The sequence below is a fragment of the Anastrepha ludens genome, chromosome 3 (genome assembly GCF_028408465.1).
Source record: "Anastrepha ludens isolate Willacy chromosome 3, idAnaLude1.1, whole genome shotgun sequence".
NCBI classification, from domain to species: Eukaryota; Metazoa; Arthropoda; class Insecta; order Diptera; family Tephritidae; genus Anastrepha; species Anastrepha ludens.
Genome location: NC_071499.1, coordinates 99,199,621 through 99,220,906, shown reverse-complemented (window position 1 = coordinate 99,220,906; position 21,286 = coordinate 99,199,621). Strand labels below are relative to the sequence as shown.

Below are 21,286 nucleotides of genomic sequence, written 5' to 3'. Positions count from 1 at the left end.
CCGCAACTAATCAATGGCGCGTTTTAAATGTTAGAAACTTCGCTAGAGCACTCGGTCTGGATCCAACCAATTCTTTTGACTATTGTTTGAATGAACCATACTTTATTAAGTTATATAGTACTAGAATTCAAGCTAGAGGTGAGTGGGTTGATGACATACTTGATCGGAAAAATTGCTTACGGCTCTTTGCTGATGGATCAAAGCTTTACGATAAAGTTCAGTTTGGTGTCTACTGTAACCAAAATAAGCGTTTCCACTCGTTTTCCTAGTCAGTGTAGTGAATTTCGTTTATATTTGCTTTCTGGTTAGACAAAATGTGACTATCTTTAGAGAAGTATATACATATTTATTCCGATACCTAAGCATCGATCAAATCTCTTGGCGGTGGTAACTAATTCCGACATGCTCGAAGATTGGGTGTACCTTATTTCGACTATCGCAGAAGCTGCAAGAATGCCACCAAGTTCATTTACTTTACCTCACTGTGAATGATACTGATGACGTTAGAGATATAAGTGTCAACCAGATCAACTGCTTCATTGGTATCACAATGGATCGGCATTGGTATGAGTTGATTCAGAGACCGACTGCTACTTCTACTTACCTACCTACCCCATTTCGCCATGGAAACGACCACCTAAATTTGCCGTGATGGATCCACAAGGCATACATTTATATGAATATCAGCACCTGTAGTAAATTCACCGTGCATTACTCGTTTTTCATATTTTTTCTTTATTGCATATAAATGTTGTAAAATCTTCTCGATACAGTAAATTTTTCTCCCGATGCTTACTTTTTTCTTCAACTTGCATCAAATTAGTCCATTTCCATAATAATCGTCTTTGAAAAGTATTTCTAAATGAAGCGTATAAAGCATTTTGTATCTCAATTGGCATGCCATCTTTATAATAAGATGTTTTTGTTTGCTTATCAAAATAATACAGTTTTTGTGTTGAGTTTGATATAGTTGAAAAGAAGTTGTGACAAATCTCACATAATAGTAAAATACCCCCTGGAACAAAAAATTTGTTTTCCGATGACAAAGATAATCCAAGTCGCGTTGAATTATCCTTCAGTACATGTGAACTCATATTGTTAAAGAAATTAGGAAACTCTTTTAATTTATATAAACATTTGCTTCGAATGGGACCCGAATTCCCTTCTTTGTATGGTTTATTAAGGCTGAGAGCATATTTTTGACATAAACGAGATCGTTCAGAGAGTTTTAGGCGTCTTATATCTATCCCACCAATCATAATAGCATCTATAATGTGCAAAGCGCATACTCGTGTTTGCGTCCGACCTTCGCCAGTGTATTCATACACAATTTCACCATAAAAAATAGACCTCGGAGATACTTCAAAAATATATTCTACTGGTTCCCATTTTTTGCTATCAGTATAACGAAGTAAACACCCTTTAGATTTACATAAAAACATACAACAAGCGTTAATATTAGTTTCACCTCTACCAATTGGGACGAAATACCAATCATAAATGCTATTAATGTTGTTTTGTAACTGTACTGCGGTACACAATTCTGTAGGTGTAAAATTAAATAAAAGCTTATCATTCCAATCTCCTAGAATCTCCTCGAGGAGTTTTTCGGAAGACTTGGATTCTGGGGCTTGTCTAAGTTTATCTGGAAGACCCCACAGCTCAAGACATCGTTTACGGATTTCAGATTGTTTTGTTTCTCTCAGTTGTATATTTCTGCAATATACTGCTATTTTCCTTAACCCAACAATTTGGTTTTGTCCAATTTCATTATTGCTTTTAACAATATAATCTAGAAAAGTTTTGTCAGCCATAATGTTCTCTCGGCTAACAATCTCTAAAACATCTTCGTCAGCCGCATTAAAAATATCATTCACGTGATCTAAATATTTACAAACGGAATCTGTATCAGATTTTTTCCACTTACAAACTAAGTACCTCTCCGAATTTGCTGGTCTACTGCTATTTGGTTTCAGTATAGATATCTGTTCAAAACATTTATACATTAAATATACAAGTCCTACACTAAATGGAGTGAATAAATCAAACATCTTGCACAGAAAACTGCCATTGACTCGAAGTATTTTCAATGCCATTAGACATTGGCACAGATATAGTTGCTTGGAAAGTAATTCTTGAATGTTTTCTTGACCTTCGACTGAAAAACCACCATCCGCCATTACAAAATGAACACCACTTTTACAATGTTTTAAGACGTATTCTGCGAAGGAATCTTGGTTGTCTTTAAAGAAAATATTTCCATCTTTTCTTATCCCATAAAAAGTGTCGAAGGACTCTGGCGACCCTGCAAAAAATTTATCTAGCTTGAAATCGTTAGGACCCCGTAAAGTGAATCCAAATCCTTTTGCTTCCCACGATTTCCTGTAAAGAACATATTCTGAAAATCCACCAGGACCTGTTGAATACAAAGGAATAAGATACAAAACTTAAATGAAAACTTTCCTATAAATATTAATATTCTTATAATAGTTCTAAATATATATTCAATAAATAAATTCATTTAAGTCAAGAGTTCCACTTTGTAAATATTCAGAAAAGTAAACTTATTGCAAACTATCAAAATCACAAACAAATAGAAACAAACAGAAATGCTACCTTTTTAAAAACATTGAACGAAATTTTGGGATTAATAACGGTGACACCTTTCTTAGTTGTTCAAGGAAATCTCCGGCTAGATGAACTTCTTGCAAGGTATTGATTCATATTAAGAGTTCTGCCCGTAAAACTCATTAAGAGCATACCATTGTTGCTCGCACTTTGCAGTTCCAACAGACTCACAGAGCTGGCACCTCAAGGAGTCCAAAACATCTCTGTGGTATAATAATAAAATACATCCTACACATCCCACACAAAAAATAGAAGTGTGCGGTAGGACCTTTAAACTGATTTTAAAGGTTTACTGTACAACTAAATAATTGTGGAAATTTCAAATATTATGTATTTCAAGTGAAATGTTTTTTAATAGCCCCTTGGAATGATACTAATTTCGTTAAATAGGTTGTGTGTTCTGGAATATACTGATTTTAAAAACTTTAAATTTCGACCTCTCCCATTCTCTTGCATCCCCATTATACACATTTGCACAAGAAATGGTATTAAACCAAATCAAATCAGAAAGAAGTGGCGGGCCACACCCACTTTTTAGTGGTACCACTAAAATAATAGGATAATCTACTTAGATTTTATTTCACTTAATAAACTGTTAACTGACGGTATTTGTAGCTAAGACCAACCCCATCGATGAAGGAGTTTTAACAGCATATAACTTAGATGTCATCAGCAGCAAACTTTTAGACGGTAAAATAACACGAAATAAATATTGTACTTTTTTGTAATTTACACTAAAAAAAAGCCAATTGCAAACAAGACAAGAATGTTTACCACCATAATAATTGTTATACCTGCGCATATATCAGCAAAATACAAAAGTTCGTTGCCATGTAATAACGAAGATCCATTCTTATCTCTAGGATTGGTGAACATGTAATCACACATGGAGTCGATGTTAGCCATTTTAACAGCGGCTCTATTCAAAAATATCGAGCTGCGAATTGTTTCAAAGGGATTAGAACGGGCTCTTGCTCGTCTTAACTCATTATCATTTAATTTGTCAAATTCCGATTTAGCGTCTAAAATATTTTTTAAAATATCTGGATCACAATATAAGCATTCGTCTTCAATCGTTTGTTTGCGAGGGCCTGTGACAATACAATTATTGGATTCATCGAATTCCCAATCTTCCCGTGAACTATTAGTAATCCAGGCAAATTTTTCAGGTAAGTTAATTACTTCGCTGGAAATATCGAAAGATTCCAAAGTTAACTGACATTCATCTGCTTTTAACCCCAGCCCCTTTCTGCCATCCTGTTGTACAGCAACAATAGGTTCAAGCCGACCTTGATTCTGTTTTCCCAGACCTTTGTTCTTTTCGTATCCCATTTTGGTCATCATGAGTAGTGCCTTGTCAGAATAACTTTTAACCCATTCTGTTTTAATCTTTTTCGCCATTGGCTCCACATTTTCTTCGCAAATATTTTCTTCTCTTTCCATTACCACAAACTCAACATTTATTGTAAGGATATACAACAGTCAAACACTTTGAACAACTAATCGATAAATTAAAAAATAGCACGAAAGCTCGATATGTTCTACTCAATACAGATATACCTACATTAAGCGCACTATACACAAGCAACTTATCAATCCAGTGAACAACTAATGCTGAACAGTGATCGATGTACGTAGTCCCTTACCGCAGCCCCAAACGACCACAAAACTGAGTTAAACTCATCCCGTAGAGAACAACTGCTTCGTTTAGTTACATATTTACACAATACATCGGTTTGTATGTGTATGTGTTTGGTTGTATATACACAATGTTGCCATTGATATATTTGCTTACACACTTTTTCACACATCCGCGTTATCAGTTACAATTTTTCATTGATCAATAAACCAAAGCCAAAAACCAACAAATGCAAATAGTTCATTTATCTATAATTAACATTATTCAACAGTGCTTTTAAGTTATTTTAATAAAAATTATAATTTTTCTAAGTTTATTTTGTAAATGACTTCGAAACCTACCGCTTGGCAACACTGTGTGGTGAGAGAGCAATCCGCTCCCAGGGTTCTACGGGAATTTTAAAAAAACCCTGCCATTAAATATACGATACTACGATACGGAAGGAAGTAATTTTTCATTTACATGGAGTTCTTATTAGTTTGACGTAACAGCTGACAGGGGACTGCGTTTATGCCGGTGACGGTTTCCAGCATAATACCTTACATTCATGGCAGTGAAATAAAGTTGTTTTGCATTCTATTTTGGAATTAAGTAAGAGGGAAGCTACCCCGTAAAGAGGGTACCCGTTAGTAAACTTGTGCCACCGACAATATCAAAGTATGCCGTGTTCACACCCTCCTTGCAAAAAACTTTATCGCTTACACCGATTTCATCAGACTCCAATAATTTTCGACCGTTAACACCAGGCTACTCTTTGGTACACTGAAGACTAAGACTACTTAAAGGAATAAAATAAGCGTACAAAATGGAGCACACGCAATCGCTGCCAACGCCATCGTCAACATTGTTTTTCCTTTTATAACTATTATTTTTATTGTATTATTAGTAATTTCATATTCACTACAGTTCTACTCTAATTACTACAGTTCTTCGCTAACAGTTTCATCTCTCTAATTTTTGTCACCTATGTTGTTGGCGGCCCCCGTGGCCGAATGATTTGGTGCGTGACTACCATACTGAATTCAGAGAGAACGTATGTTCAAATCTCGGGAAACACCAAAATGAAGAAAAAGTTTTTTCTAATAGCGGTCGCCTCTCGGCAGGTGTATTTCTGTCATGAAAAAGCTCCTCATAAAAAATATCTGCCGTTCGGAGTCGGCATGAAACTGTAGGTCACTCCATTTGTGGAACAACATCAAGACGGAGGACAAATACGAGGAGGAGCTCGGCCGTGCTGCCAAACAAGGGTGTACGCTCCAATTATATTATATATATATATATAATTAATGTGACAGTAAATACATCATAAGATCGTGCCACTTTTTTTTTTGCTTACGCTGGGATATTAAAGGCAAGATAACTGTCGCAGAGTGTCATTCGGAATTTTGTTCTGTGCCGTGAAGTACATGGTTGATTGGTTGGTTGAAGTGGTGATTCATCCAGAATCCAACTAGTGCTTCCGCACCAATTTGAACGCCACATTATCGTGCAAAACTTGTTTAACGATTGTTTGCAGAATGACTATATCCAGTCTGTGTGGTTCAAGAATAGCTTCTTCATATCTAAGCCAGATAGTGGCTCGAGACTCTCGAACAGCGGTTTGCCCAAGGTTGACATTCTATCCTTCCATAGGAAATGGAAAATCGTTTCCTCTTTTTTTGGTTGTTTACAACTGTGACAGTGTGAGTTGTAGGGGAAGCCCATTTTCGCTGCTTGTCTTTCGACAGAGCAAATGTCAGTTATGATTGCCGTGAGTCTCCAAGCGTCCCGTCGTTTCACGTTTATCAATGTTGATGTTTGTTTGAGATTGTAGATGAACCATAACGTTCTGCTAATTTTACATGGCGCCTGGTCTCTCCATCTACAATCCGCGATTCGGAGGTATTTTAAGAAAGCTATATTATTGGTTGCACCTAGTGGTGTGAAGACCGATTCTGCAAGAGCGTTATTCAGTCCCACACTTGCCAATTTAAATGCTTTTTCGTACCTTTAATGTTGCGATGTGCCGGGACCCAGATTAAGGTAACTTTATGGTTTTCACTCAAGGTGGTAAGACAATTCCTACTTTGTCCCACCAGTTTAGAGGTTCTTGTAGCCGAAGCGGAGAAATTTGCTAATACTAACCTACAAGTTTCCCCCATTGGCAGTACTTCTACTTCAGGTGGACAATGCAGGCATTAGGAAAACCTAGAGAATTTTCTGTTTTAAGTCTATGAGAATATATACCAGCTCCAACACTGCAATCTGTATAGACTATAGTTTTGAAGTTGTTTAGTGAGAATCCCTTACTCCATTCCTCTTGAGATGAAAAGAGAGTGGCAAAATTCCTGTTGAATGTTACCGTCGGGATGATATAATCAGTCCTCTCCGGAGTATACTGAGTTTGTCGCAATAATAGACTGCCATGCCCATATGATTTTTCTTTCCAGCGGCTCGCTTCACTTAACCTAAATACACTCATGGTTACCACCTTATTGATAGGTATATCTATCGAAATAACGTGTGCCAGTGCGTTAAGAGCCTTCCTGGGGCATTATCTGATTGCACCGACCCCCATTGCACAGACTGATGTTTGTATTCTGTCAAGTAATTTGATGTTGTAGCATACTTATATTTTATAAGTATTAATGTATTTATTTCTATATGGCAATTCCTTCTAAATTTGAATTTTCTAATGGGATTGATTTTGCCTATTAAAAGCCTGCGAGTTACATATACAAACACACACATATACATAAGGAATGATCCAATTGACGAATTTATGCAAAAATTGAGAAAAGATAATATTTTGAATACTATTTATCGGTCGCAATTCCAAGAATTGAAACCGTCTCAAAAATTAACATTAAGAAGAAAAAAGAAAATAATAAATTTTAACAAATATTGTCAAATTCGCATTTATTGCATTTCCGCTCCAATAACGAAAATGCAAGCTGTAAAGCTATTTATCGTTCGCAATTCCAAGAATTGCATCTGTTTCAAAAATTAACTTAAAAAGAAAATAAGAAATTGTAAAATTCGCATTCATTGCATTTCCTTTCCCATTACGAAAATGCAATGTAGAATTACTCTATAAAAGCACAAAATGTAAATAGTTTTAAGTCAGTCTTGTTTCTCCGGTCAAATCGAATTTAATAAATAAATAAAAGAAAAACCTTAAATTTTGTTTTTTTATCGCAAAATAAGGAAACGACAACTTAAGTGGCGCAGTCGGTAGGATCCTTTAATTTAAAAAAAAAAATATGTTTTCAAGTGAATCTGAGTATCCTGCACATTAAGTGAACAGGACCAGAAAAAAAGATTAAAAGTGTGTTCTAAAAGGCAGCAGCTATTCGATAAAAGACGACCAATGGAGGAGCAAGCTCAAGCACCCACAGTAAATATGGCAGACAAACTAGCCAGAAAATATGCCCAACTGGAATGCTTAAGAGGAGCATATCTGGAACTACAACAGCAACTACAGTTCCAACAACAACCGGAATCTCATCAGCTCGATAGAATCTACAAAAATGTGGCATACCTACCAGTATTTACGGAAAGCGAAAATTAGATGGAAAATTACCCAACTGAAAGGAAGAAGATATGATTTCATAATTGGGATTGATTTAATGAATTGTTTCAAATCAATAATAGATTTAGTGGAAGGAAAAATGTTCAAGATATTCAAGCCCTTTAACCCTCTACTGCATGGAAGTGTTTAAAATAATGAAAATAAATAAAACACCGTAAATTTATGTTGATTGAGGATAATTTATTGCGTATTTAACAAAAACTAAAAAATTCACTTGGCGGTTTGGAAGAAAAAAAATGAAGCCATATATGGCCTTATATGCGTTTAGGGTTATTTTTGGGAAAAAAATTTATTGGGTGTGGAAACTTGTAAAACAGTTCCTTTTGTCGTTGTAGCACAAGAACACGTTGCACTTTTCGCAAAAGATGTATGAGCGAAAAGAGCAATCATTTTGACAAAGTTGTCGGTTTTTCATCCATTTCGGGAAATGGCCTATTCCGCCCGTCCGCACAGAACTCAAGGGGAAATCCTGTCGCTTTCTTCTTTTACTGCTGGTAGGTATATTTTCTCTACTTGCCGATGGAGAGTTTGAGGGCGTGGATATAGGTCGTCCTCGTTTTTTCAATTTACTAACTTTGCAAAGATGTTCAGCTATTGCAAGCTTGAAGTCAAACAATGTCATATATTCTTTCGACTTTCGACGCCACAAAATCCAAGCATTGACAACGCACATATCAGTCATATGAAAATAAATCTTTTTATACCACTTTTTTGTCCTCAGTTGTATTCTATAAAGGCCTAGTAAAGAATCCAGTAAATCAACGCCACCCATATAATAATTATATACATCAACAGCCCTAGGAGAATTGATTTCAATATACTTCTTCTCTCTTTTACAGTACCGTTTTTTCTTGACATAGGGTGACATCCGACATAGGTTGAAACCAAGTAACGAGACCAAGTTCGACTCCATCAATATCTGCTACTTTTTCAACCATACTTCCACGGCATAACTTTTTCATTTCTTTTTCGGTTGGCATCCTACAATTTATTACACGATTTAACCATAATGTGCCTAAATGTAATATACCATTTTTCATTAGATACACCTGAAGCTTCGGACTGTTAAACCAATTATCAAAAAATAGTTGATAGTTTTTTCTTTTTGGTATTGTAGCTGCTAGTCTCGTTACAACATTTCCACATACTCCTATATTTGGTGGTCCTTCCGGGAATGTATCGCTTTGAGCTCCGGCAAATATATTAAAATCGTAACTGAAACCTGAAACTCCGCTCAAGACAAAATTTTTGAATCCCCATTTATGGGGTTTAGCTGGATTGTACTGTTTGAGGTAATGGCGGCACTTTGTGGGAATTATTTGTTCATCAACCACTAAATGTTCTTCTTTGGTACAAGCAACAATCGAGCTCGAATTTTGTCTAACAGTGGTCGAATCTTAAAGAGCTTATCAAACCCGAGTTCACCTGGTGATCTTATATTTTCATTATTATTGAAGTGTAAAAATCTTCTTGGCCAATGAATGTGTTCCAATAATGTCTGGATGATGGTAGTTTTATCAAAGACATGTATATTGTTATGCCTGAAATAATTTTTTTTAAGTAATTTTTTTAACTTTTTTACTTGAACTCACCTATAAACTGATCAATCTCGTTCCGAGTAATATTAGCAGGTTTATTTATATCCATTTGTAATGCAATTAAATTCGATTGTTCTACAATAAAGTTCATGAAATCGTCATTGAAAATAAAATTAAACATATCAGCTGGTGTCTCCAGTTCCTCAATAAAGTCAAGAAGGTTTGAATCTCCTTGAAATGGAAAATTTTCACTGGAATAAGGAGGCAAACAAATTTCTTTCCAAATTGGAGGTCTAGGCTTTTTGCATTTGATGTAGAAGGTTTGGTATAGTCATCTGAGTCATCGGTATCATCAACCTCTGGTATATAAATATGCTCCTGTTCTGGCGGCTTACTGATAAAGTCTTCTTCGTCGGTATCAGATATGTAGTCATCATCACTTTGATCACCTCTATTAACTTCATAAACGTACTTTAAGTTACCATAAAATGATCGTACATTCATTTCTATGAAATACCATTGCGATTTATCAAAAAACATAACAGAAAAATGTATACACCTATGCTAGTTCATTATTTTATTAGTGCATGAAACGCCATATATGGCTTCGTCAGTTTTTACAAAAAATCAAACACAAGATACTTACTTTTCATATAAATTATATTTTTATTCAAAAAATAACTTCACTTTCTAATATATACAAATATATACTTTTTGCTGTAGTCTTGCTTTTATTTTTTATGCAATAGTGCACATAAATCACTTCAAAATTTGCTTTTGTTCTCACACTTGAAGCACTCAAAAAAAGATAACGGAAAAGGTAGCTAAAACACTTGTTGACAATATTTAGTTTTGCGTATGAGAAGAAAACAAAGCATAGAATGTGATAATTATTATTCTCTTTTGATTAAGACCTGTTTTTATAAAAATACAACACAATCAAAGGTAAAAGCCATATTTGGCGTTATATGCGGTAGAGGGTTAATAATATTACCAAAAAAAACTGAGAATTCAGGAGAGAAACAATATGGGTTAGTAATTGACTACAGAAAACTTAACGAAGTGACAAGTGACGACAAGTTCCCGTTACCAAATATAGATTCACTCTTAGATAAATTGGGAAGGGCGCAATACTTTACAACATTGGACCTCGCGAAAGGATAACATAAAATTTTGATAAGGGAACAAGATAGAAAACACCCAACAGACTATACGAATTCATACGGATGCCGTTTGGGCTGAAAAATGCCCCGGTAACTTTTCAAAGACTGATGAACGAAATGCTACGTGTGTAGTTTACCTAGATGACATCCTACTACTAGGTGTAGAGTTTACCTAGATGACATCCTCATTTCATCTCTGAATGAACATATAAAATCCATAACAGGGATTTTCAGAGTTCCGAACCAGGCCAACTTAAAAGTACAGATTGACAAGTGCAATTTTATGAAACGAGAGACAGAATTCTTAGGACACATATTAACAAAAGAAGGACTAAAACCAAACCCTAATAAAATCAAAACGATTCAGGACTTGACTCTACCGAAAACCGAAAAAGAAATAAAAAGTTTTTTGGGACTCACAGGGTATTATCGTAAAGGATTACGCGAAAGTTGCTCAACCAATAACAAAGTATTTAAAGAAAGAAATAATAATAAATATTAAAGACCAGGGATATTGCCTGTCTTTCCTTTTCTATCCATTTTCACTTTCCGTCGATGTTTACGCACGAGAGAACGAACGTATACTCATCTATGAGATATACTCATCTTGATGTATACTCATTTTGATGCGAAACTCTTTTTCTCGTGAGAGCGCTGAAAATTTTGAATTTTTTATAACATTTGTCAGTAATGCCACACCGGAGGAGACAAAACTCTCTACTCGAAGGAATACAGGCCCATTAGTCTGGCCTCATTTCTCCTGAAAACTTTAGACAAGATTCTAAACACATACATTAGAGACACAATTGCGCCGGACGTATTATCCAATGCACAGCACGTTTACACTAATGGCAGATCTACTGAAACTGCACTTCACTCACTTGTACTAAACATAGAAAAAGCGTTAGAATATAAGGAGTATGCTCTAGGAGTATTTCTAGATATATTAGGGGCCTTTAACAACGTAACGAAAGATGCTATTTTAAATAAGTCAGCTGTTAGATAGCAGGAATGTAAGAGAGGAATGGAAAGATACGAGCGTCACCAAATATGCATACAGAGGCACTCCGCAAGGTGGGGTACTATCGCCGCTATTATGGTTACTTGTAGCAAATGAACTGCTCAAGAAATTTGATGGAGGGGCACCAAAACTAGTGGCATATGCAGATGGCATAGTTATAGTAGTTACGGGAAAGTACCTGAACACCATCAGTAATATGATGAATAACACACTTAAAAGGATACACCAATAGACATCTCGCGCAGGGCTAGGGATGGTTAATGGTTAATGGTTGTAAAGGGTTAAGGTATGGCCCTTTAGCACTGCGACCATATTGATCTACTGTGCACCCTATGCTGTCTATTGACTGTTAAGTATGCTTATGAATTGTACCAGCTCCTTCTGAGGGAGTGATCATCTGTAAGCATGAACTTGTTTAAAAACCTTTTCCTTCTATGCGTCAACCCCGGACATTAGATAATGAGATGTTCTATAGACTCCTCATCTTCGCAGCAAAATCTGCAGGTGCTGGTGTTAGTTATGCCTAATTTATGTAAGTGTTTGTTGCAGGTGAAGTGACCCGTGAGGGCGCCTGTGAGAGTGCGAATGCTCTTTTTGTTTAACGTGAGGGCTATGTTAGCTCTTTTAGCGTTGAAACTTAGGAACTTTTTGGAGTGTCTAAGACCCTCTACGTTGTTCCAATGCTGATTTAATAGAGTTTTGGCCCAGTATTTTACTTTTTGTTTCAGGTTGTTTTTGTTGAATCCGAACATAGGACTAGGTCCGATGAAGTTTACATCTGCCCCTTTTTTGGCTTCAAAATCTGCCTTTTCGTTACCGTCATATCCCTCATGTCCCGGTACCCAAATTAATGAAACATTGTTTTTGGATTCCAGGTTATTGAGTGCCTTGTGGCATTCTAAGAGGGTTTTTGAGTTGTAGGTATAGCTATCTAAAGCTTTTAGAACTGATTGGCTGTCCGAGAGTATTTTGATATTTACTCTCTTGTGGTTTCTACGTTGCATGATGCTTGCTGCTTCCATTATTGCGTATAGTTCCGCTTGGAAGATAGTGGTGTCCCTAGTGAGAGTGTATGATTTGTGGATTCTGGGCCCCACTACTCCTGTTCCTACAACATAAGGTGTTTTTGATCCATCAGTGTACCATTTTTGTGAATCATCATTCATCCATTTCGGGTTTGTTTTCCACTCGATCCTCTCAGGAAAGGTAATTGTGTATCCTTTTGTGAAACAGAGGGTTGGGTCAATGTGGTCTGAAACTTGAGCCATGCTTATGGGGTTTTTGATTTTATTTAGGATATTTAGGTGACCGGTGAGGTTGCCCAATTTGAAATTTTCTTTCATGTGTAGCATGAGTGCTTGCGTAGCTGCTTCCTCTTGGATTGCTATATGAAGTGGTGGGAGATTAAGGAGTGCTTCCATGCCAGCTGTTGGGGTAGTTCTCATAGCCCCTGTGATGCATAGGCAAGCAAGCCTTTGTACTTTTCCCAGTTTGGTTATCGCTGTTTGTTGGATAGATTTGCTCCACCATACTAGTGCCCCATACAGCATGATTGGTCTAACCATTTGGGTCTATATCCAGAGGGCCATACTAGGGCTGAGGCCCCAGGATCTCCCTAGTAGTTGTTTGGTTGTCCACAAGGATTTCGTGGCTTTTTTTGTTATATTATTTATATGTGATTCCCAAGTGAGTTTTTTATCTAAGGTTAAACCTAGATATTTGACCTCTTCCTTTAGTTCTATCACTGTTTCATTTATTTTCAATGCAGGAAATTCTAGCTTTCTTTTTCTTGTGAAGGGGATTATTGTGGTTTTGTTAGGGTTGATCGACAGCCTCTCCTTTTTACACCTTTCCCATGTTGCGTTCAAGGCATTTTGTATTAAGTATGTTAGTGTCCTTTCATGGTTGCCTTTTATTATAACAGATATGTCATCTGCATAGCCAATGGTTATAAATCCCTTATTGTTTAGGTGCTGCACCAAGTCATCAACTAGTAGGGACCATAGCAGTGGAGAAAGAACTCCTCCTTGCGGACATCCCTTTACTGTTGTGACATTAAGTTCAGCTTGACCTAACGAGGCTTTAATAATCCTCTGATTAAGCATCTGGCTTATCCAATGTGTTAGTATTGGGTTTGCACCTCTTTTCTCGAGTGATGTTTCCATGGATTTGTAATTTGCGTTGTCGAAGGCTCCCTCTATGTCCACAAAGGAACATAGGGCTATTTCTTTTTGATTTAGAGCCTTTTCTATATTGACAACGAGTGTGTGCAGTGCTGGGACTGTGGATTTCCCTTTTTGGTAAGCAAATTGCAGCTTATGAAGGGGTTTTTTGAAGATTACTTCTTCTCTTAGATGGTATTCAAGTAGTTTTTCCATTGTTTTTAACATGAACGACGATAGACTGATTGGTCTGTAAGATCTTGGAGAATCAGGGAGTTTGTTACCTCCCTTAGGAATAAATATTACCTTCACTTTCCTCCATATCTTTGGAATGTATTCCAATATTAGACTAGCTCTGAAGATTTTCACCTTGACTCGGATCAGTTCCACAGTGCCTTTGGATAGAAGTACTGGGAATATTCCATCCGGTCCTGGTGATTTAAAGGGTTTAAAGGAGTTAATTGCCCACTCTACCCTTTCGAAATTTATGATTTTATTGACAAATGAGACCGTCGATCTCCGTTGATGGTGAGTTACCATGTCTAGACTATTGTCGATTGATGGGTCATGACTTTTACAATCTGGGAAGTGAGTCTTTAGAAGAAGCTCTAGTGTTTCTACGAATGTGTTGGTAATAGTTCCGTTTGGACCTTTTAGTGTGCCTATGGGGCTTGAGTCACCTTTGGAAAGTGATTTTTGGATTCTAGCTGTTGATGGAGTATCTTTTAGATCCTCGCAGAAGTTTTTCCAAGAGTTTCGTTTGGATTTCCTTAGTTCTTTGTTATAGTTAGTTAGGGATTTCCTATATTCGTCCCATTTGTTTGTTTTCTTTGCAGTGTTGAATAGTTTTCTCGTTGCTTTCCGAAGTTTGTCAAGTTCGTTGTTCCACCAGGGAACCCTCTTCGTAGAGGATTTCATTTTTAGTGGACAACAGTCTTGATATGAGGCCATAATTGAGTCAGTCATGTCTGTTACTGTCTCTTCTAGCTCCTCTGTTGATGTTATTTTGCTTACGCTGTTATTAAGCTTAGCTGAAAGACATTCATTGTATCTTTTCCAGTTTGCTGTTTTTGGGCTTCTGTAAAATGTGGAGAACTTTACCACCCCATTTAGGTCAAAGAGTATGTGTTTGTGGTCAGACATTGAGTCTTCATTCAAAGATTTGCTAGTAATTAGAGTTAAATCGAGTACCTCTTGTCGTATTGCGTTCACAAAAGTGGGTTTATTACCCCTGTTTACTACTGTTATATTACTAAGTAATAAAAATTCAAGGAGTGACTCACCTCTGTTGTTTTGTATTCGTGCTCTCCAATGCCACATTGTGGGAGTTTGCGTCGCATCCAATAATGAGGGTTTGATTGTGGGTTTGGCAATACTCCACTAGGCCGGTGATTTTATCTGGTGGTACTATGTCGGCGTCTCCGGGGAAGTAAGCTGAGGCGATTACGACCTCTCTCCTGCTTCCAACAAACTCCGCTTCGACCAGTATTGTTGATGTGTCGCCATCCATGAATTCTGTGAATGGCAAGAATTTAATATTGGTATCTATGATTATCGCAGCCCTAGGTTTGACAGCGCTTTTGTCATAAATTACCTGTGTGTTTTGGACATTGAGGCCTTGAGGACGGCCTCTGTAGATCAAGGGCTCTTGGATCAGCCCAATGTTGATACCTCCGGCAAGTCTTCTGCTAAGCTCAGTGGTAGCAGCCTTAGCATGGTGAAGATTTGCCTGGAGGCACCTCATTTTGTTGGTTGGTTTTCGGAGTCTTTGGGAGGACTTTCATCCTCTTCTTGTAACTCCACTGCCTCCATTTGATCAACTAACTCTTCGGTCGTTATGTTTTCAGATTTCAGCCTGAGGGTTACTTGGATGAAACGGTAGTTTACTCTACCATTGTACTCCTTCAGGCTGGCGGCTGATTTTTGATCTACCGCTACGACTAGCGTTACGTTGGAGCCTCTTTGGGCTCTTTTTAGCAGGCGCCAGGAATCAACATTGAGACCTTTATTCTGCCCCTGCACAAAGTCCAGTATCTTGGCTGTCTCGACTTTGACTGAGTTGGGAAAGTACCCCACTGCGATCCGAGAGTGAGGAATTTTGGATTCCTCTGTGGCCCACAGTGTTGCACCCTCCCACGGCGACGCATTTGAGATGGCCGCCTTGACCCATTCCGCCGATGTGCTCTCCTTACAATGCAGGACAAGGTATCCTGCCTTGTAAGTAGTGCCCAAGAACGCTGGTTTTGTCTAACAAGAGTTGTTGGATGGAGTCCATTTGTTCGGTTGTCAGTACCGTATTGGGGTAGTCCCTAGCAAGTACTGCCCACCCGACTCCTGTTGTTACATCTTTGTATGTGGCAGTGGGCTGCCACTTTTTGCTCTTTAGAGCTGCGTCTTTCAATGTGGACGGACCATCATCTTAAGGCCGCTTTTTTGCTGTTGCTTCGGGTGGTGTGTCCTCAACCGACCTTAGCCGTTTCGGCCCCGTCGTTGTTTTTCCGGTGTTCTTGCTCATGGGCTCCAGCGCCTTAGCATATGCCTCTTCTCTGGTTAGCCCTTTTTTTAGGAAGTGTGCGAGACTCCTCTCTAGGGCTAGGGATAAGCGCCGGAAAAACGGACATGGTACTTTTTACCAGGAAGTACAAGGTCCCGACGTGGAACCTCCCGAAGCTGGGAAACAACGAACTACTTCTAAAAGATCTTGCAAGGTACCTCGGAGTAATACTAGACAGTAAATTGCTGTGGAAGCACAACGTTAAGGAAAGGGTGAAAAAGGCCAGTAAAACGTTGTACGCATATAAAAGAATGCTGGGCATTATTTGGGGTCTATCACCCTCTCTGATGCACTGGTGCTACACGGCAGTAGTTAGACCGATATTGCTGTATGGAGCCTTAGTATGGTGGACTGCGACAATAAAACTGACGTACTTAATGCCACCGGAGAGGATTCAACGACTCGCTGCACTGTGCATAACAGGAGCGATGAAAACTACTCCAACGGCGGCGCTGGAAATGATGCTCAACATGCCACCTATCCGCCAGGAGGTTAGTGGCTGCTGGATTATTCACCTGCAGAACCTTCGGTCACAGCTCAATAGCAAAGTGGAGCTCAGGTTGTACAGACTACATGACTCCGTACTTTAATTGGGAGAGAAGGTTTCGTACTACAATTGAAGAGGAGGGATGGCACAAAGGCATGAAGCCTGGCCATAGAACTTTTCACATCTATACAGACGGCTTTAAAATTTTAGACGGAGTGTGAGCGGGTATTTACTGCTCAATATTAAGCTGCCAGACCACAGCAGTATTTTCCAACAGGAAGTTTTTGCTGTGGGGAAAGCCGCGGAGCTAGCTTACACTAAAACAAGAAAGAAATCAACAATTAATATATACGTGGACTGTCAAGCAGCAATAATGGCAATAAGCTCATATTGTATTAAGTCCAAAAATGTTCGACGGAGCAGGGAGGCCATAGAAAGGCTAGCCGCAAACAGTAGGCTGCGTATCTACTGGGTACCTGGTCACAAAGGCATTATGGGAAACGAAATAGTAGATGGGATAGTAAAAAGTGCTGTTAGACTACATTTTGAACAAAAGAACGACATACCAAAACCGCTAAATACAATATACAATGAGATGGACGACTACATGAAAAGAGAGGGTGTTGAGGAAACTTTAGAACACCTTCTGTGCGTTTGTCCGGCATTATTAAAGACGCGTTTAAAATGCATGGGAGCCCCACTGTTTGAGGGTCTGGAGGACGTCTCAAAAGCGGATCTACCAGCTCTACTTAGATTCGCTAAAAGCGCTGACATCCTACATCATGTCTACTCTCTGTATTCATAGAGGTCGGTCTCAATCTGGCATCGCTAGGGACCAAAAGGTCTATGCGTGGCTTATTGCCAACCAGGCTAACCTATCCTAACCGTACTGATATTTTAAATTTTTGTCTAAAATTTTAACATTATAGGTATTTTCAACATATTTTACTTTTCAAATATGTAAAAAGAAATACATTTTTTTTTTCAGTTGTTAACCAGTCTACTACCTTAATTTGGATAAAAACTTAACAAATTCGTAACACTATTTATATCGACATTCGTTACTGAGCTGTCAAACCGTACGGTCGCATTCGTTTGTGCTCTATACTTGCTTCTTTCTGTTCTGCTCTACTCAACCTAAGTTTGCTTTTTAAAATTTTTTCCACGTGCTTTTTTTGTATTTCATTTAAAACTTTAAACTTACAAATTATTTAAAAAAAAAAAAAAAAAAAAAAAACGTCATATTCCATCAAAATGCCCCCCGGGGCCAACAAGCTGGGGGATAATAGGTTTGCACCTTTATCCTCATCTCCCAAAAGCAAAAGGAAAAAACCGATAACCTCAACTCTGGATGTGTTCCCGGAATTACCTATAACCAAGAAGGATGATCCTAAATATCTCGTTTTAAAGTCTCAGGATGACACTAAGCCGATCTCATCCACATCTTGTTTTGCTGTCTACAAAGGTATTCAAACTATTAGTAAAGACGTTAACAAAATCACAGCTCTTCGAGATGGTAGGCTACTAATACTTGTAAAAAGCCAAAAAATTGCCGAAAAATTTTTGTCAACTACATATCTTCCTGGCGCTGGTGCTGTTGTATTTTCACTCCATGACTCTCTTAACTCAGTAAAGGGGACGATATATGCTCCATTCTTTTGCCAACTTGCCGATGAGGAAATAATTGATGGTCTTAAAGATCAAGGCGTTACTGCAGTTCACAAATTCACCAAATTAAACAATGGCTCGCGGGCTCCTACTGGCGCTTTATTACTGACATTCGATAAATACACTTTGCCTAGTCGTATTGAAGTGGCCTGGCGAACACTAGATATACGTCCTTATTATCCTAATCCCATGCGCTGCAGAAATTGCCAGTTGCTAGGTCACACGACCAAACGCTGCAACAACAACCCATCTTGCGTGATCTGCAATCTTCCCTCTAACCATTCCTCCCCCTCTGATTGTACTAGAGTTAAAGTACTTGACTACCTTGGAAAGCTAAAAAGTACAACATATTCAATAATTTTTTTTTCATGTTCTGTATAATATATTAAAATACATTTTTTTTTTAATTTTTATTTAGAGCTTATATAATACAAAAAAAAATTGATTTATTAAAATTTCTTTTTTTAACATATATCCAGGAGGCGCCAAAGTCGAGGCCTGAAGAAAATCATGTCTTGCGGCGGACAGTTAATCTTAGAAATGGTAATTCTAAAACAAAAGAGAGAAACAAAATTTTCAAAAGGAAGGTTCCTTGCGTGAGAATTTACCACAAACTGACAAAAAAAAAAAATAATAAAAAAATGGCGGATGTTTGAAAAAAAGTTAAGAAAACACCCCTGTTTTTCACAATGTTATGCTTAAAAAGCAATACTTTAGTAACTTTTTTTTTGCAAAATGTGGTAAATTGGCATACAAAACATCTTAACAAATAAAACAAGACCTAAATCATTAAAATCGGCTAAGCAGTTTCGGAGATAAAGTGTCCGCCATTCGAAAAAAAGTAATTTCTGGAAAAACGCGTTTAAAGTTAAAACTTGCTATTTTCTTTCCGCTGAGTCAGCAACTAATGAGTGCAGGATGCGCCTGCACATTTTCACTGATTTCACTTTGTTAGAATTCGAATTTAAAAAAACAGTTTCAGGTGATGATTTTTAAAAGTATAAGGATTGAAAAAATGTAAAAAAAAAAAATTTAATTTTTTGAAACTTATAAGGTGGTCAAGTACCTTAAATGTGCTAATTGCGGTGGTGAACATCCTTCTTCTTCTAATGACTGTCCAAAATTTGTCCAATCTAAAGAATTACTCAAAATTAAAACTATTCACAAATGCTCCATAAGAGAAGCCATCAGTCTATATAAGTCTCAAACTCCTAATACTCCTTTACCATTTTCTTACGCAAATGTAACTGCTACCAGCAACATCGATTCTTTAAATACAAATTTCACCAAAAATCAAAACAAGCTAACCTCAAATGACTCCAACCTCAATATTATAGTTAAAACTTCAAGCCATAACACCTTATCTAATACCAACATCCGTACAATCTCTACAGACTGCTCTTATACTCCATCTCCCTCAGTATCTTCCTTAAATAACTCTCCTTCCCCTCCCTTCTCTCCTCTCTCCCTTTCTTCATCTCCTGACATTAATTTGCCTCCCGCCTCTGCGCCTTCCCCATCTACCGTTCCCTCCTCACAGATCCCCTCGCTCATGGAAACATAAATCCTTACACTATTTTTCTTTTCCTTTTCTCTTCATGATGTTAACTGTCCTTCAATGGAACATTAACGGTTACATAAATAACTACTTTGAACTTGAAATATTAATTGAAGAACACAACCCCTCTGTTATATTACTAAATGAAACACATATAGCAAACAATTTAACAGCTTATACTCCAAAACCGTACATTGGTCACTTCTATAACCTTCCGTCTAACACATCAAGCAAGCAAGGTATCGCAATCCTGATTAGAAGAAACATCCCTCATAACATTCTCCCTACACCTCATTCTAACATCTCGTCCATTTCCCTTGAAATTTCCTCCCCCTTTAAAATTATTCTAATTTGTGCCTATTCCCCGCCTCAGCAAACATTTACTTCAGCCGATTTCCCTCACCTTCTCCCCCGCTCCTCCTCTCCTTTCTTACTTGCTGGTGATTTCAATGCCTGGTGTCCGCTTTGGGGTTCTCCCTTAATTAATACCAAAGGCCGCGCAATTGAAGACGCTCTACTTAGCTCCGACTGTTTTGTACTTAACGATGGTTCCCCTACCCATTTTTCCACTCATTCCACTTTTACTCATATTGACCTTACATTCTGTTCTTCTTCACTCTCCCCCAAAGTTCATTGGCATCGTATTGATGATCTTCATGGAAGCGATCATTTTCCTATCAAAGCTAACATTTCCCACCATAATTCAACTTTTACTAAACCTAGAATATTCTTCAAAACCTCTTCAGCTGACTGGCCTAAGTTTGAAGGATTTTGTTTGAAATACTCAGATAAACTACTTCCTTCTAATAATATTAATCAAGAAACTTCCAGGATTCAAACAATTATAAGATCTGCAGCCAACCAATCCATTCCACAAACCTCTCCTAAGCCCCGCAATAAAAACCCTCCTTGGTGGGATAACGAACTTTCCTCGCTTAGACTTCACAAACAACAAACTTGGCATCATTTCAAATATAATCGCTCGCCATCAAATCTTGTAGCATATAAAAAAGCGAATGCAATTTTTAGAAGAAAAGCTAAGTTGGCAAAAATTAAATCTTTTCAGACTCTCACCTCCAGCATAAACTCCTCTTCTGATCCCAAAATGATCTGGAGAAACATAAAAAGACTATCTGGTAACCTGACTTCCTCTCCTATCTCCCTCAACTCCTCCCAAGGCACTCTACTATATCCTCAGGATATAGCCTTAGAGTTCCCTACTTATTTTTCTAACATCTCCTCTGACTCTAATTTCTCACCTATATACTCTTCTAACAAGAAATCTATTCTCTCCCAT

The 21,286-nt window shown here is 37.7% G+C and overlaps 1 protein-coding gene across 1 annotated transcript; it reads right to left on the bottom strand.

The window, feature by feature from the left end:
• Nucleotides 1–684: 684 nt before the first annotated feature.
• LOC128858584 (cap-specific mRNA (nucleoside-2'-O-)-methyltransferase 1) lies at nt 685–4,155 on the bottom strand. Its single transcript, XM_054094976.1, has 2 exons — nt 3,423–4,155; nt 685–2,416 (listed from the first exon to the last, which is right to left on the bottom strand). The coding sequence occupies exons 1-2, from the start codon at nt 4,069–4,071 to the stop codon at nt 723–725; spliced, it is 2,343 nt and encodes a 780-aa protein (XP_053950951.1). The 5' UTR covers nt 4,072–4,155; the 3' UTR covers nt 685–722.
• Nucleotides 4,156–21,286: the final 17,131 nt, after the last annotated feature.

Coding starts and splice junctions, on each gene's coding strand:
- LOC128858584 (XM_054094976.1), bottom strand. CDS start 4,071: ATGGAAAGAGAAGAAAATATTTGCGAAGAAAATGTGGAGCCAATGGCG. Junction 2,417..3,422: donor TTTTGCTGATATATGCGCAG/GTATAACAATTA, acceptor TGTATTCAACAG/GTCCTGGTGGATTTTCAGAA.